General features: G+C 34.5%; 1 protein-coding gene across 8 annotated transcripts in view; it reads left to right on the forward strand.

Moving 5' to 3' along the window:
• The window catches only part of LOC141450059 (band 7 protein AGAP004871), a 261,143-nt gene that overhangs the window by 171,447 nt on the left and 71,362 nt on the right, over positions 1–18,334 (forward strand). The window contains exon 6 of one of the 8 annotated variants that reach the window (XM_074120091.1): positions 11,459–11,541. The exons of the other annotated variants lie outside the window; for them this stretch is intronic. Within the exon in view, the coding sequence (XP_073976192.1) occupies positions 11,459–11,541 (83 nt within the window). The remainder of the gene's footprint in view (positions 1–11,458; positions 11,542–18,334) is intronic. 8 annotated transcript variants of the gene reach the window in all.

Raw genomic sequence — 18,334 nt, forward strand, 5'->3', positions numbered from 1 at the left:
AATCGAACCCACTAAACCAACAATACATCTTAGCATTGCGGGTCTAGTATCTTAACCGCTCGGCTACCATGGCGCATTGTTTATATTTATGTAATTCTCGGTTTGATTACGTGAAATATGTGCCCACCACACCGAATATTTTGTTGTTTTTTTCCCCCCCTATTTACGAACCCCTACAATAATGGCTTCAATAAATTCTAATGATGGTCGTCCTTTTTTCTCCATTCAATCAAATAGAAATTGGTTTCCAATTTCACCAATTAAATGATCATAATTCACATACTCTAATTGCAATAAAGTAATTAATTTGGATTTTTACAAAAAAAAAAAAAAAAATTATTTCTCTTGGATTGAATAAAAAGTGACAGTATCTCTCATTTTTTACCACTAAATAAGAGAATATAAATAAACTTTTACAATTAAAACGAAAAACAGTAAAAAGGCAACGAAGTTTGTGGGACAATTGGATTAAATTACAATTTTAACAAGTCATTTAAGAAATAAAATAAAAACATGAAGTAGAAGAAGAAGAAAAAGAAGAAAGAGAAAGAATAGAAATAGAAAAGCGCTTTTTCCAGTTCATTTGATTATTAAAACTACGTAATTTTCTTTTTCACTAATTGCTTTATATTGCCTTTATCAAGTTACTGGGTAATGCTATCCCCTTTTAATTCCTCTTCCTCTGTAAACCTTCTAATTCAGCTATCTTTTCATTGTTTGGGCTTAAACATTTTTTTAAAAATTATTTTCATGTCGGTTTTATTTTTAATTATTTTGTATATATTTTTATTTACATCCTCTTACATATTCTAAGAGGAACAAGGAAGTATTGCGTTGGCAGGTAATTGGATGAATACTAAAAACATGGCCATCCTGTCCAAAGTTATCTTGGTGGTTCTTTCATCTTAACTCTTATTTATTCTAAGATATCTAAAGATGAGTTTTCTTCTCCTTTTACACTTGTCTTATTAATTAATTTGTATTTTTGCTCACCTACATAAATCCTCTACCCAAACCTTCTCATGTCAACCTTGCCTTGTGACGTGGCCTTGTACACGTCATCTTGGAGAATGGACATTTTCACCAACAGACTTACTCTTGCAATAGACAGACTTACGAAATTCAGCAGCAAATGGAAAATTAAAATTAACCACGACAAGACAAACGCTATACTCTTCACCAAACGTAGACCCACTCTTCACCGACAAATCAGTTGTAATAACACACTCATTTCGTGGTCTTAACCCACTTGAAGTACTTAGGGCTAACTTTAGACTACAAACTGGACTTTCACAACGCTCGTTCAGGACAAAGTAAACGCAGGCAAACTGGACTACAAGATTGCTATTTCCTCTACTCTCCAAGTGACTCCAAAATGACTGTGGACCAACAAACTACTCCTTTACAAGGTAGTCTTTAGGCCGATGTTACTCTACGCCTGCTCCGCCTGGAGCCTGGACTTGTAGTAGCAACATCAAGCAACTTCAGATAACCCAGAACAAATTTCGCAGACTCGCAACAGACTCTCCACGACGCACTAGTCATTGACTCACTCCACGAGACTACGTCCATTATCCCCCGTACACTCCTATATCCAAAATCGTCTGCTCAAACTCCTTTCCATCCTAGACTGCCATCCTAATCCACTATGCCGCGACATAGCCTCCTTCTACAACATACAGACACAGCAGACTAAAACATATCCTACTCTAACTTTCTACACTAGCTACAGGTTTTTCCTCCTTTTTCCCTGCATTCCAATCCTCCTCACCTAACTTTTCTCTTACTTCACTTAGCTAAGAAGGTTGAAATGTTTTTATACATTTATACTTCTTTATTTATTTTATGTATTGTGTATAAAACTTATAAGTTAAGTATAATTTCTTTATTCTCCAGACAGGAATAAATGAGAAACGTTCGCCATTTTGTAGTTTTATAAAGCTATTAGAGTGTAAAAAATTTGTGAAAATGTGATTAGGTTGGCAGTACTGGATAATATCGTTGATTTTATCCGTCCCTAATCCATTTCAGACTTATATCCATCATCAGATTTGTAAATTAATCTGTTTGTTTGCAGAAATTAATATTTTCTGACCAAAAAGAAGAAAAAAGAAGCATCATTTTTCTCATTTCCTCTTTGCTACCATTTTCACCACAGCGATTTATTCATTATCAGCTTTCCACGTCATTAATATTGCCATTAATTTTTCTTGACGCATGACGCCGATATTAATGAATATGTTACGTTCCATGTTGCTATGGATTCCTTCAATCATTTTTCACCAATCAATAAACCTCATTAATTCTCAGTGGATGGTATTTTTTTACCCATAGGGCAAAATTGCCAAACATAATATCAAAAGACTCATAAAGTTTAAGTAAGGGGGGGGGAATTTTTGGGATTATTTGTGAGTGCTCTTACAGCTGTTTTTTTGAGAAGATCAATGAACCCCCGTGTGGGTCCGGGGCAGGAATTGGCCCACAGCATCCTCTGCTCTGTCGTAAGTGGCGACTAATGAGGGACTCTTTAGCTTATTAGCCTTGACCAAAAGTTTTTTTTTTTTTTTCATCCCCTTCTGGTCCTTATCTGTTCCTGTTCCTTCTTGATCCCCTCTCTTCTTTTCCTTTCAGATATACATCCGACGCACACTACGTAATTCAAGTTTTAAACCAAGTTTAACCTCATATTATTAAAGGATTCAAAAATTGGCGAGGAATCGGTCCAGAAATAAAAAACAACGTTTGACAAATATATATTGCCTTCTTCAGGGCTTGGTTATTACAAATAACACTTTGTGCCACATAGTCACACAAAACAACATAGTTAACTTTAGAACAGACACATCAAATTTTAGCCAATTGCTATAATTTTATTATTAAAAAAATAAAACATACGGCATCGAAGTGTGGGGGATCGACTAAGCGTTCCAACTCACTACGCCTCCAGGCATTACAGTCAAAAATACTTCGAAAACTTCTTAACGCTACGTTCTATGTATCTAACATCACTATATCCATAATGACCTCAAAATCCCTTTCATTAAAGACCCTGCTAACACTCGTTTCTTCAAATTTCATTCCTCTACAGCAGCTCATTCTAACCCTCTCTCATAGAACAACCTATCTTCCTCCACATTACCAGGTAATCCTCTAAGGAGATTGAAGAGAAGATGGCCTTCTGATGATCTTCTCTTATCGTGAGAGCAAAGCACGTTACTGGAGTGACACCACTGGGTGCCTTCTCCACTCATGATTTTCTTTTATTTCTTTTCTCTTTCACCATATTTGCTTGTTGTAACAGCTGTTGCAGTGGTAAATTACAATAAAAAATTAAAAAAAAAAGATATCCAACTTTTGTACAAAATTATTGATGTGGTTTTTTTACGCCTAAACGCGTGAACCGATTTTCATGAATGAGGTGTCATTCGATTCGGAATTTTATGTAGATGTGCCTTTTTGGGGGGTCTCGACGCTGTACATTGAATGTGCTAAAATAAATTTCCCAACATCTATTTTACTCTGTTGTTAAACTAAACATTGTAATTATTGTATCTGTCCCATCTCTTTATAGTCATTACTGAAATTCCCTTTTAAGTCCCGCTATATCTGTATATATATATACCTGTTCTCCAGTTCTGGCTCTTAGTTTTTCTGTAACTCAACCAACCCGTATAGCCACATAAGTTACTATAAGTATAAAAAACTTATTGTATTGTATTTTTTATTAAAACTGTCCGGTAGGACAGTTGTATAAGGGTTGATCGTCAAAAAGTGCACGAAAAAGCGTAACGTTGAAAAACACCCAACTTTGACAATTTTTTTTCTCTTTTTGTATAAAAGATAAAATTTCTAAATTTTCTTTAAAATAAAGGTCAAACCCTCCTTTATGCCTGTAATTTTTTTGCAATTACCCAGATCTAATAGATTTTGAGAAATACGTTGCTGAAAATAGGCCAAAACGGCCTTTTCAGAAAATGTTCTTGTTCTTGTTACCTTTTTTGTAAACAACGCAGCGCCTAAACGCGTGAACCGATTTTCATGAATGAGGTGTCATTCGATTCAGAATTTTATGTAGATGTGCCTTTTTGGGGGGTCTCGACGCTGTACATTGAATGGGAGAGAAATTAGCCCCCTTTATGTTAGGCCCCCTCCAAAATTATTATTACTAATTACTCTGTAAATCTTGGCCCGATTTTGATAAAATTTGGTAGGATGATAGGGTTAGGGCTCCCCTACGTAACATTAAAGCGGCGATCTGCTCTTACACTAGTTAAGGGGAAGTATAGCAATCGTTTTTTTTGGAGTTTAATCAACCCTTATACTTAACATTTTAAACTGTAAGTTTTTGTTATTTATTTTTGTATTACTGTGTTTCAGTTCTCTAAATTGTTTTGTATAGTGTTTTTGTAATATCCAGGCCCTGAAGAAGGCAATATATTTGTCCGAAACCTTTGGCAAAAAAAAGATGAGTTGTTTTTTATTTCTGGACCGATTCCGCGCCAATTTGAATTCTTAATATAATATTTTTACGGTCACTAAAAACCAAATATATATTCATATTTAACCTCATATCTCGTTCCAGATAGTTCTCATTTAAAACCTTCTCAACAGACCTGTAATATCCTGTTCGTTCTGGGTTAAATTAACTAAATCCTCGGCGAAGAAAAATCACTGAAGTGATTGGATCAGATTTACGTGACTCTTATCCTCTTCCCAGATTACTCATGGGTAACGTTGGCCCAGATATAACTTACATAAAGTTTGATCCAGCATCCAGCATCACCGCTTTAATCTCTTATTTGCAACAAAAAAGAAAACTCTCAGCAATATTTTTTGTTTTCTATTCTCATCATTTCGTTTACGTCCTTTCCAATACTATCAACATATCAAGAAGAGTTTTCCATACAGAGGTTTATTCTACGGTTGATTGGCTACTACCCAGTATCCCGTATTCAATCAACTACAACCAAATTGGACCAACAGTCAAAAAGTCAATCATTGGAAAGCTTTTGGCTACACTGACTGAACTCAATTCCAATCAATTTTTGTAACTACTTCCTTCCACGTGGAACAGATCGTACAGTTTGTTTAATACCACGTGTAATTTGGTTTTTATATCTTTAGTTTTTCAATCCATCCATTAATACCCATATTTTGCTTACATTTTTATTTTAATATTTCTAAAAGAAGTGTGATGATGTGTTGATTAATTTTCTCGATTTTTCCCGAAACAAAGGAAAGCCAAGATAAAAAAAAAATGGAAGAAAAGTAGCTTTACCAGGTAGAAAGTTTTCTGTATTATATAACTTATCTCACAAACGGCTCATATAATTTACTTTATACTTTAAATGGTGATTACGAATACATAAATCTATCACTTTTACTGGAAATTTCCCCACCCCTCAAAAATTCAACTAATTTGAGAGGGGGTAAGGTTCTTTCTGAAGTGATGAAAATTTTTAATGTGGACTCTAACGTTTGTGGTTGGAATAGAGTTTGTGAGTTCCAACCTATTATGATTAGAATAATGCCATTTTGGGCGGAGATACAACTATCTTTTCTCTACAGTTCCGTATAGATTTCATTAAAATCTGGACACTAGGAAGTGAGATATAAACGTTTAAATTTTGAAGTAATTGGAAAACCAGAAAACTTTAACCATCGATATGTCAGCAATAATTATCAGTAAAACATAGCACTTCATACCACTTATAGAGCTTTCTATTCTCTACGATTCGGTAAAGAAATCAATAAAGTCGGAACAGTAGAAAAAGAGATATAGATGTTTGAAATTAGAGTGAATTTTACATTTACATGGAATCAATGAAAACTTTAACCTTCCATATTTCGTTACCTATTATGATTAGAATAATGCCATTTTGGGCGAAGATGGAACTATCTTTTTTCTACAGTTCCGTATAGAATTCATTAAAATCTGAACAATAGGAAGTGAGATATAAACTTTTAAAATTCCACTCCCAGTTGAAACAAATCAAGAAAGTAGCAATTTCCCGAAGTGTCTGGTCAATTTTTCGCGGATTTTCTTTTAAAACCACTTCCGTTGATTTTTTAGCAAATCTTGCAGTAAATATTTGAAAGCTAAGAATTTTGTTTTTGAATTTACCTCCTCTCCTCACCCCTTGAGAAAAATTAGTTTTATGGTAGGGGTAGGACTAATTTTCCTATTTCTGAAGTCCAATTTTTCTTCTGTTTTCTTTAATGAACAAAATTTTGTATATCATCCAATCAGATAGAGACCTACCATCTTGTTTAAATTTTGTTTTTTTAAAAATTGATTCTTGAACATCATCCCGTATCTTAGGGATCGATTTGACGATCAAAGTCAGTATATAAAGAGACTATTAGGTAATAAAGAAGAGATAAGAGCAAAAGTCCTGGATGTCTGAGATGTCTAAAGGAACTCAAGATAAAAAGCCAAGTTATTTGGAAAAGATCTGAGAGAAACGAACAAAAGGTTTTTCACATCGAGTGGCGTAAAAGACCGAGGAAAACCTTGAAGGATCACAAAAAGGATAATGCATTTTCTTCTTGTTTTATCAGTTTGTTGATGTTCCTTACTATGCCTAGTTAATTAACACCTGTTTTTACCTTCACTTAACCTTAATTAACACCTCCTCTCGTTTAGGGCTAATGGTGGTCCTTAGCCCTTTAGTTATGCTCTCAAATTTTACTAATTACTCACACTTCTGACAAAAAAAAAAAAGTGTACGAAAATTGCTTTCAAATTTTCATAATTTTCTTTTCAACATTGTACTTGAAGCCATTTGATAAAAAAATCACGGACAAATCTACTAAATTTAGTCTCAAATCTTGATTCTTAATGGAGCGGTTAAGAGACTAGACCCGCAATGCTAATATGTATTGTTGGTTTAGTGGGTTCGATTCCCCTGGTCTAGGCCTTGGATTTTATTTAATGGTTAATATGAGAAATTTATAGTAAAGTATGTTAGGCGGTTAAGAGACTAGACCCGCAATGCTAAGATGTATTGTTGGTTTAGTGGGTTCGATTCCCCTCGGTCTAGGCCTTCGATTTTATTTAATGGTTAATATGAGAAATTTATAGTAAAGTATGTTAGGCGGTTAAGAGACTAGACCCGCAATGCTAAGATGTATTGTTGGTTTAGTGGGTTCGATTCCCCTGGTCTAGGCCTTGGATTTTATTTAATGATTAATATGAGAAATTTATAGTAAAGTATGTTAGGCGGTTATAGGCTAGACCCGCAATACTAAGATGTATTGTTGGTTTAGTGGGTTCGATTCCCCCGGTCTAAGGCCTTGGATTTTATTTAATGGTTAATATGAGAAATTTATAGTACAGTATGTAAGGCGGTTAAGAGACTAGACCCGCAATGCTAATATGTATTGTTGGTTTAGTGGGTTCGATTCCCTTGGTCTAGGCCTTGGATTTTATTTAATGGTTTAATATGAGAAATTTACAGTAAAGTATGTTAGGCGGTTAAGAGACTAGACCCGCAATGCTAATATGTATTGTTGGTTTAGTGGGTTCGATTTCCCCGGTCTCTAGGACTTATATTTTATTTAATGGTTAATAAAAGAAATCTGTAGTAAAGTATGTTAGGCGGTTAAGAGATTAGACCCGCAATGCTAACATGTATTGTTGGTTTAGTGGGTTCGATTCTACTGGTCTAGGCCAGGGGTCGGCAACCCGCGGCTCGCGAGCCGCATGTGGCTCTTTTATCCAAATTTTGTGGCTCTTCAGCCTGTCCAAAATAAATTGTATATTTCAATTTTATTGCAAAAAATGAAAATTTCACTTATTAAAGTAAAGATATTTTCTCAAAAAGAATTTTAAATGAGATAGGTTTGAAATTGAATAGAATTATATTAAAATACAGTACGTAATATATAGGACTGCCGCCATTTTCATTCAAATAAAGGTTTAGTTATTATTTATTCGTTTATTTACTTTGAATATGTGAAAATAAATATATAAAATTGTCAAAGTTGGGTGGTTTTGAACGTTACGCTTTTTCGTGGAGTTTTTGACGATGGAACCTTATACAACTGTCCTACTGGACAGTTTTAAAATATTTAAATGTTATTGAATATCATAAAATAATAATAATTTTTGAATACAAATGATCTACAGAGTTTCTTTACACCATCATCCTTGCGGCTCTTGGTAAGAATTATTAAAATTATTCAAGGAGAAATGGCTCCCTACTAAAAATAGGTTGCCGACCCCTGGTCTAGGCCTTGGATTTTATTTAATAGTTAATATGAGAAATTTGTAGTAAAGTATGTTTGCTAATTGCCTCCGTCCACGACACCTAATTTGGTAGTTGGACGTAAAGCTTGCCTTAAAAAGTGGGGCACTACTTTGCTTAAATGTGTACTCATTGTATTGTTTGCATAATAATTAGAATCTTTTATACACCGTAGCGTTCATGTTAAATGTATCGCTGACCGGTTCCATACTTACAATCATCATCAGATGTAGACATTTTGGTGAAAGTTTTGGGAATAATGCAAGTTAAGGTTAAAGTTTCAAAAAAAAAAAAAAAAAAAAATGGGATGTATAATTTTATGGGATGGAGAAGATTAAGTCAATTATGTGGGGAATAGATCCAGATCTCATAAATCTTGGTAATTTTAATCTCTAGTTTTATGCATAATTTTAAATTAATTATAAATTTGAATTGAAAATAATTTTATGAGCGGAGATTTTGTGAGTATAAACTAGAACTTACAAGCTTTTTTAAAAAAATATAATCAATAATACTGTTTGCACTTGTATTTTTGTTTAATATTTTAGATGTAATGTTTTATAACTGAAATCGTTACAAAAAAAACATTTTTTTATTATACCTATTAGTTTTTGTTTTTTCATTATTATTGCCAAGGTGATTGTTGCATTTATTCATCAATATTTAAAACATTTTTAATGGCAACAAGTTTTTTTTTAAACAAACATTTATTTAAATATTTATATATATATTTTTTTTATGTGTAAGAGCGTTTTAAATAAATAGAATCTGTATAAATAAATAAATTACAGAATCATTCAATTAAATATTCTGATTTTTTTATTTTTGTTATGGTAAAGGAAAAGAATGTAATTGGTAAAACATTTAATTAATTATTTATTTAAATCTATTAATCTATTTATATCGTTAACAATTTTTTAAGTACGACTGAGATTTAATTTTTAAAATGATTCACATTTATTATTTTAATTTTAACATTATTAATTTTTTTCATATTTTATGCGGCGACTCTGATTGGTAAACTCAGTTATCTGTGATAAAGTCATAACCGGAAATTACGTATACAAAGACTTGTTGAAGGAAACTTTTTGGATCCAAATAATCTTCCAATTGCTTTCATCAGTAAACTGTTCGTTCTAAATGGATCGCAGCAATTTCTAATTCTTCACGTCATCATTTCCTGTTTATAGAATTATTTTGTTGACCAGGGCAGAGTAAAATCCCAAATAATATAGAAATTATCAGCATGTATCTTGGTAAAAGGGTAAAAGTCAACCATAATAATGAGAGGCAACCGGTGGAGGTAGAGTGGAAGCACTCCGCTAACCTTAGCACTACGCTAGGGTGACGCTCTGGCTAAACTACGATAGAATTCCGCATTTTTCAACTGTTTTTGTACTTTAGTTTCGCAAATAAGGGCGACCCTACTTGTACTATCTAGCCCTGGCCTATTTTCTAACTTTCAGTGATAGAAATAGCAGCGTTCTGGCTAAACTAAGATAGAATTCCTCATTTTTCCACTGTTTTTGTACTTTAGTTTCGCAAATAAAGGCGACCCTACTTGTATTATCTAGTCCTGGCCGATTTTCTAACTTTCAGTGATAGAAATAACAGCGTTCCGGCTAAACTACGATAGAATTCCGTATTTTCCCACTGTTTTTGTACTTTAGTTTCGCAAATAAGGGCGACCCTACTTGTACTATCTAGCCCTGGCCGATTTTCTAACTTTCAGTGATAGAAATAGCAGCGTTGCGGCTAAACTAAGATAGAATTCCTCATTTTTCCACTGTTTTTGTACTTTAGTTTCGCAAATAAGGGCGACCCTACTTGTACTATCTAGCCCTGGCCGATTTTCTAACTTTCAGTGATAGAAATAACAGCGTTCCGGCTAAACTACGATAGAATTCCGTATTTTCCCACTGTTTTTGTACTTTAGTTTCGCAAATAAGGGCGACCCTACTTGTACTATCTAGCCCTGGCCGATTTTCTAACTTTCAGTGATAGAAATAACAGCGTTCCGGCTAAACTACGATAGAATTCCGTATTTTCCCACTGTTTTTGTACTTTAGTTTCGCAAATAAGGGCGACCCTACTTGTACTATCTAGCCCTGGCCGATTTTCTAACTTTCAGTGATAGAAATAACAGCGTTCCGGCTAAACTACGATAGAATTCCGTATTTTCCCACTGTTTTTGTACTTTAGTTTCGCAAATAAGGGCGACCCTACTTGTACTATCTAGCTCTGGCCGATTTTCTAACTTTCAGTGATAGAAATAACAGCGTTCCGGCTAAACTACGATAGAATTCCGTATTTTCCCACTTTAGTTTCGCAAATAAGGGCGACCCTACTTGTACTATCTAGCCCTGGCCGATTTTCTAACTTTCAGTGATAGAAATAGTAACGTTCTGGCTGAACTACGGATAGAATTCCGCATTTTTTGAATTATTCGTTTTTTAAAGTAAGTTTGAAGTGTTTGTCTAATAGTTTCTTTAACATTCTGTGACTGTTATTCAGTTTAATTCGCTTTAGTTGAGTATGAGTGGATTTAAATCAATAGTTTATCAAGGTGGAGTCTCAGGGCTTGAATGGGAAATATGATTGATTTATTTGGCGGGAAGGATTTTAAAAAATGTCCTTTCATTTTTGTTGATTGATTTTGATTCTCCCATTTCCGGTGCCAGTATTCCAGAACGTTACGAAGGGATTGGAGATGGCAAGTGGCCATGACGGCGTAGGCAAAGGCATTTTGGGATGTAGTGGGAGATCTGTCGTGTATATTGTGCGTAAAAGCGGTGCGACTATACTCCTCTGATGGAAATTCCAAAGAAAACTAGGAAGTAGGCGATAAGGAAAATCTAATTCAATGGATTAGGTAGTAGGATTTGGTAAGGAAACCTCCCTCAGTAACTTTGGCTTTCAAAAAGTATTACCAGTCTACAGCTTGCCGATAATTGAATCTAAATAATCCATATTCTGTATACAGTCAGAGTTGCCACTGTTATTTTTTCGTTTATTTTTACTTTTTGGAAACCATTACTAAAAAAAATGGTTTCCAAAAAATTTCCACGAAAAGAAAAAAAAAATGGATATTGGGAGAAAAAACTTAATTGAAACAATAACATATATTTTAAATTGATATTGAGAAAGAGAGAGGGGAGAGAAAGAGAGAGAAAGAACTTTAATTTACACAGATCAGATCGTATTTCCAGGATTGATCTTCATTTTACCGTTGATTGAGCGATTTGTAAAACTGGATATACGATTGAGCACATACGATATACCACCGCAGGAGGCAAGATATCTTTACTTTCTTTTATTTTTTTTTTTAGAAACCAAAATTTCCCTATTTTGTTTCTTTTTAAAAAAATAATTTCCCCAATTTTGCTTTCTTTACGTTTCTTTAATTTTATGTTTCTTAAAGATCAAAATAAATTTATTACCTAATCAAAAATAAATAAATAAATAAATAAATAAAAGTTATAATAAGAATCAGAGGGGAAAGAATTAGCTCCAACTGTTGGCCGTTAGATTTTTCTCTTCCTAGGGAGCTTCTTACCGTAATGGATCAGTGTTGTCTGTAACGAGAGAACACTGCCCGAAGGCTGGCACTGCATTGAAAAGAAAAAAAAGTAAAGGATTTTGGGTGCCCATAACCTAAATAACAAATTTTGATTCAGTTAAAAACTGCATTATGTATTCCCCACCTTATCAGCAGTGATAAGTAGCGATAAGTTACCCCCAATTTTTTTTTTTTTTTGTACCAAATTACCCTCCACGTAAACTGTGTTAAAACTAATGGATAATGATCTTAATCTAATAAAACGTCTAATTTAAAAATTTTCTCTAAAAACGTCATCATCATCTTGAGTTCAAAAAAAAAAAAAAAAAAAAGAGCTCCGCATTTATCTTTGACTTTAAGAGTTCATTTCTTGGCAGATATTTCTTGAGTTAGCCTAAAAGTTTTAAGTCTTCAGACTTAATTGTTCATTATTTACAATTTAATGATTTTATTTATTTTTTTTCTTTTTAACTAAAAAATTATTTATCGCTTAAAAAATAAAAGCTCCCCAAAAAAAGCGAAAGAAGAAGATAAACACTAAGCAAACTTTTTCATTAGTTGTAAAAAAAAAAAGAAGGTTAAATATGGGTTAGGTGGGGGACAAAACAGAACTGGACTTGGTTCCAGAAAACTTTGAAGTGAAAATACACAGAGCAAGGCTAGAAAGGAACTGTGTTTACAGAGAAAATTAAGTATGGTGATATAATGTTAAGTGAAGTTAGTTATTTAACATATATAAAAATTAAGGGAAGTGATGGAAAATTAAAAGATTAGGCTAATACTTATGTTCACTGTGGTATCATCATCACAAACTGTGTTAACTGTGATGAATCATGGTGATTATTGATGGTTGATCAAGTTCAAAGTTGTGGCTTAGCAAACGATTGATTTGGTTGATGGTAGATAAGATGATAGATTCTAGACGATTGATTTAGATTTTAGCTCATACGGTTAGCTTCTATCTTTTATATTCTTGAAGAGAGTTTAATGTGGAAGCTGTTGGTTGATTTGGAGAAAAATATTTTGTTCGAAAGAAATGATTGTAATATTACGGTTAGGTAAGGGATTAGCCCATTATATGCACTGGATTCCCACGCGGTGATCCTGGGTTCAAAACCAACTGTTGGCCTCTTAGACTTTTCTCTTGCTAGATAGATTGATAGATTAAACTAGGGCGTCCTCAAGGCCTACGCCACTGCGACCCCATTGGATCTATTGTGGCTCCCCTCACTCTAAAGCTCACCCTCCAGACCTGTCCTTTTAATCAGACACTTAATGCTGGAGAGCGGGTCTTGGGTAAAGCTCACCAGGCCTTGGTTTTTCCTCCCCGAGAAGTAACATCCTTAGCCATACGAGCCCCTCGCACTGACTTTCTCTTGCTAGAAGCATCTAAGACCTAAGGTGATGGGGGACAGTATTGTCTACAAAATGTGAACACTGTCTTTAAACTCATGGTGGTCTAAAACTATTTATTTTTGAAACATTGTGCCGGAAAAAATTAACTGTACTTCTGGGAAATTAACAGTATGTAGGTTTTCCTCTAAAGGATTCATTTGAGTATAATTGGGTCTTAAAAATTGTAAATAAGTGTCGAATACATCGATATTTCGAGTTTAACTGTAGAACAATTAGGTATTATTCACTTTTCTGTAATAGACTTAAAATCGAAATAATTCCTTTGCCAATTTTATCCTACATTACATGGGTAATCGTCCCTCTATAATACCATTTCAGTATAAAAATCTACGACTCTGCATGTTCCATATTTTTAAAGGGAAGTCGAGAGTTCACAGACCAGTAAGGTTAACTAAACCTCTAGTTTAAAGGCGCCACAGTAGCCGAGCGGTTAAGAGACTAGACCCGCAATGCTAAGAAGTATCGTTGGTTAGTTGGTTCGATTATAGGTGTAGGCCTTGGATTTTATTTAATGGTTAATATGAGAAATTTATAGTAAAGTATGTTAGGCGGTTAAGAGACGACCCGCAATGCTAAGATGTATTGTTGGTTTAGTGGGTTCGATTCCCCTGGTCTATGACTTGGATTTTATTTAATGGTTAATATGAGAAATTTTATAGTAAAGGATGTTAGGCGGTTAAGAGTCTAGACCCGCAATGCTAAGATGTATTGTTGGTTTAGTGGGTTCGATTCTCGGTGTCTAGCTCTTGTAATTTATTTAATGGTTAATATGAGAAATTCATAGTAAAGTATGTTTGCTAGTCGCCTCCGTTCACCGCACCTAATTTGTGATAGTTGGACGTTAAGCCGCGCCTGAAAAAATAGGCAATTACGTTACAGAGTATGTAGAAAAATTTTGAATGAACCAATAACATTTCCAGAAATACTGTATTACTCAATGGACTTTTCACTTTTCTTGGCATTTTGTGTTAAAATGTTCCTCCCAATAAGTTAACAACTTGAAAATTGTCGAAAAAGGAAGTCATGGCAGTGACGGAAATGGATTTTTGTTTTAAATTTGCTGGTTTTTTTTTAAATCCAACATCCATCAGCTGTACAATTATTGAATTAATTGTTACCACTCATTATCCTTTGTTCATCTAGAGCAGCCATTGTCAAATGTGCTTGGACTTAATTAATTTTGCTACACAATAGTTACACCCCCCCCCCCAAAAAAAAGACGATGTTAATTTACATGGTCATTAACTAAACTGAAAGAATAAATAAAATATTAATGAAAATGTAATTTTTTTTAATTAATTAAATTAGTTTTAATGAACAGCCTTAGTTTAAAAACAGCTTATTAGTGTAATGGTGTTGAATTTTCAGTGGATAATTTAAAAAAAACACCTTAATTATGTAGCTGCACTCATTTTGCGACTACTCTAAAAAAATGTAACCATTTTTTGCGAAAACATAAAAATTAATCCTAATTAAAATTATGCCTAGATAATTAAAATTTATGACGTAATTTTAACAGTATATGCGAGTATATATATATATAGAAATACAGCACAGGGTGCCGCACTCTGAGGTAAAAAGCTGGAAATACAATTCCTACTCATGAGTATTTTCATACTACAGGAAGTTAATTTTGCGTATAATTATTAAAGGAACAAGTTCCGGTTTAATTAAAAAAAACTTTTATGGACACACACACACAAACACCGGACTTCCCCTTACTTCTGCTCTCAAGATGCTACATCCAGCATCTAATTACTGAACTAATTGTTACCATTCATTTTCTATGACCTTTCACAACAGCCCAGGCTGATTTTCTAACTTTAAGTGATAGAAATAGCAGCGTTCTGGCTAAACTACGATAGAATTCCGCATTTTTCCACTCTTTTTGTACATTAGTTTCGCAAATAAAGGCGACCCTACTTGTACCATCTGGCCCTGGTCGATTTTCTAACTTTCAGTGATGGAAATAGCAGCGTTCCGGCTAAACTACGATAGAATTCCGCTTTTTCCACTGTTTTTGTACTTTAGTTTTGCAAATAAGGTCGACCCTACTTGTACCATCTAGCCCTGGCCGATTTTCTAACTTTAAGTGATGGAAATAGCAGCGTTCTGGCTAAACTAAAATAGAATTCCGCATTTTTCCACTGTTTTTGTAGTTTAGTTTCGCAAATAAGGGCGACCCTACTTATACCATCTGGCCCTGGTCGATTTTCTAACTTTCAGTTATAGAAATAGCAGCGTTCCGGCTAAACTTCGATAGAATTCCGCATTTTCCAATGTTTTTTTACTGTAGTTCAGCAAATAAGGGTGACCCTACTTGTACTAAATAGCCCCGATTTTCTAACTTTAAGTGATGGAAATAGCAGCGTTCCGGCTAAACTACGATAGAATTCCGCATTTTTCCACTGTTTTTGTAGTTTAGTTTCGCAAATAAGGGCGACCCTACTTATACCATCTAGCCCTGGTCGATTTTCTAACTTTCAGTTATAGAAATAGCAGCGTTCCGGCTAAACTTCGATAGAATTCCGCATTTTCCAGTATTTTTTTACTGTAGATTAGCAAATAAGGGCGACCCTACTTGTACCATCTAGCCCTGGCCGATTTTCTAACTTTAAGTGATAGAAATAGCAGCGTTCTGGCTAAACTAAAATAGAATTCCGCATTTTTCCACTGTTTTTGTAGTTTAGTTTCGCAAATAAGGGCGACCCTACTTATACCATCTGGCCCTGGTCGATTTTCTAACTTTCAGTTATAGAAATAGCAGCGTTCCGGCTAAACTTCGATAGAATTCCGCATTTTCCAATGTTTTTTTACTGTAGTTCAGCAAATAAGGGCAACCCTACTTTTACTAAATAGCCCCGATTTTCTAACTTTAAGTGATGGAAATAGCAGCGTTCCGGCTAAACTACGATAGAATTCCGCATTTTTCCACTGTTTTTGTAGTTTAGTTTCGCAAATAAGGGCGACCCTACTTATACCATCTAGCCCTGGTCGATTTTCTAACTTTCAGTTATAGAAATAGCAGCGTTCCGGCTAAACTTCGATAGAATTCCGCATTTTCCAGTATTTTTTTACTGTAGATTAGCAAATAAGGGCGACCCTACTTGTACCATCTAGCCCTGGCCGATTTTCTAACTTTAAGTGATAGAAATAGCAGCGTTCTGGCTAAACTATGATAGAATTCCGCATTTTTCCACTCTTTTTGTACATTAGTTTCGCAAATAAAGGCGACCCTACTTGTACCATCTGGCCCTGGTCGATTTTCTAACTTTCAGTGATGGAAATAGCAGCGTTCCGGCTAAACTACGATAGAATTCCGCTTTTTCCACTGTTTTTGTACTTTAGTTTTGCAAATAAGGTCGACCCTACTTGTACCATCTAGCCCTGGCCGATTTTCTAACTTTAAGTGATAGAAATAGCAGCGTTCTGGCTAAACTAAAATAGAATTCCGCATTTTTCCACTGTTTTTGTAGTTTAGTTTCGCAAATAAGGGCGACCCTACTTATACCATCTGGCCCTGGTCGATTTTCTAACTTTCAGTTATAGAAATAGCAGCGTTCCGGCTAAACTTCGATAGAATTCCGCATTTTCCAATGTTTTTTTACTGTAGTTCAGCAAATAAGGGTGACCCTACTTGTACTAAATAGCCCCGATTTTCTAACTTTAAGTGATGGAAATAGCAGCGTTCCGGCTAAACTACGATAGAATTCCGCATTTTTCCACTGTTTTTGTAGTTTAGTTTCGCAAATAAGGGCGACCCTACTTATACCATCTAGCCCTGGTCGATTTTCTAACTTTCAGTTATAGAAATAGCAGCGTTCCGGCTAAACTTCGATAGAATTCCGCATTTTCCAATGTTTTTTTACTGTAGTTCAGCAAATAAGGGCAACCCTACTTTTACTAAATAGCCCCGATTTTCTAACTTTAAGTGATGGAAATAGCAGCGTTCCGGCTAAACTACGATAGAATTCCGCATTTTTCCACTGTTTTTGTAGTTTAGTTTCGCAAATAAGGGCGACCCTACTTATACCATCTAGCCCTGGTCGATTTTCTAACTTTCAGTTATAGAAATAGCAGCGTTCCGGCTAAACTTGGATAGAATTCCGCATTTTCCAGTATTTTTTTACTGTAGATTAGCAAATAAGGGCGACCCTACTTGTACCATCTAGCCCTGGCCGATTTTCTAACTTTAAGTGATAGAAATAGCAGCGTTCTGGCTAAACTATGATAGAATTCCGCATTTTTCCACTGTTTTTGTAGTTTAGTTTCGCAAATAAGGGCGACCCTACTTGTACCATGTAGCCCTGGTCGATTTTTTAGTGGCCAGTGGCGCAAATTGTATCGTAATGTTTAAACTGGAAGACAACAAATAAATTATTTAAAAAAAATTATTATATTTTATCCAAATAGAATCTCAAATCGAGTAATTCGGTTAAAATGCAAAATGTAATATTTGACTAATTCGTAATTCCTTCCTTATCTGGCAAGGGACTACCAACAGAAACGATTTCCTGTTCTTAAACGTCCGCTGACAATTCATGCTTGTATTTTCTAACAGGTATTTACATAATTTATTCTACTAGCGTTACATTAGTAAAACGTATTATAATATGGTTATGATAAGCATGTTAGCATATTTAATTGTTATATATCTTGTGTAGAATTCCCTTTTGTTTTCTGTCTCATTATAACATGGTTGGCTGGCTGTCAAAACCAGTTTATCTTCTTATCTCGGTGGTGTTGAAACTGGTGGCATATAAAATGTGCCAAATATCTTCCCGTAATATAGTGGAATTTCCCTTCATGAATTTTCCTCGTTCTTGTCATTCGCACAGTTTTCATTTCTTCGTTCTTAAATTCTAAATATTTCGGGAGTAAAATAATTAGCTCCAAGTGATAAAGCAATGGATATTTTGAATGTTTTGTTGAAATTCCAATTTTAAAGAAAATTACACCGGAAAAACTAATTCCTTTTAGGAATTTCTTGTCTTAGGTCTTGGATTTTATTTAACGAGAAATTTATAGTAAAGTATGTTAGGCGGTTAAGAGACTAGACCCGCAATGCTAAGATGTATTGTTGGTTTAGTGGGTTTAATTCCCCTGTCTT

The sequence above is a fragment of the Rhodnius prolixus genome, unplaced genomic scaffold (assembly GCF_049639745.1).
Source record: "Rhodnius prolixus isolate KJV_2025 unplaced genomic scaffold, Rpr scaffold_2, whole genome shotgun sequence".
Lineage (NCBI taxonomy): Eukaryota > Metazoa > Arthropoda > Insecta > Hemiptera > Reduviidae > Rhodnius > Rhodnius prolixus.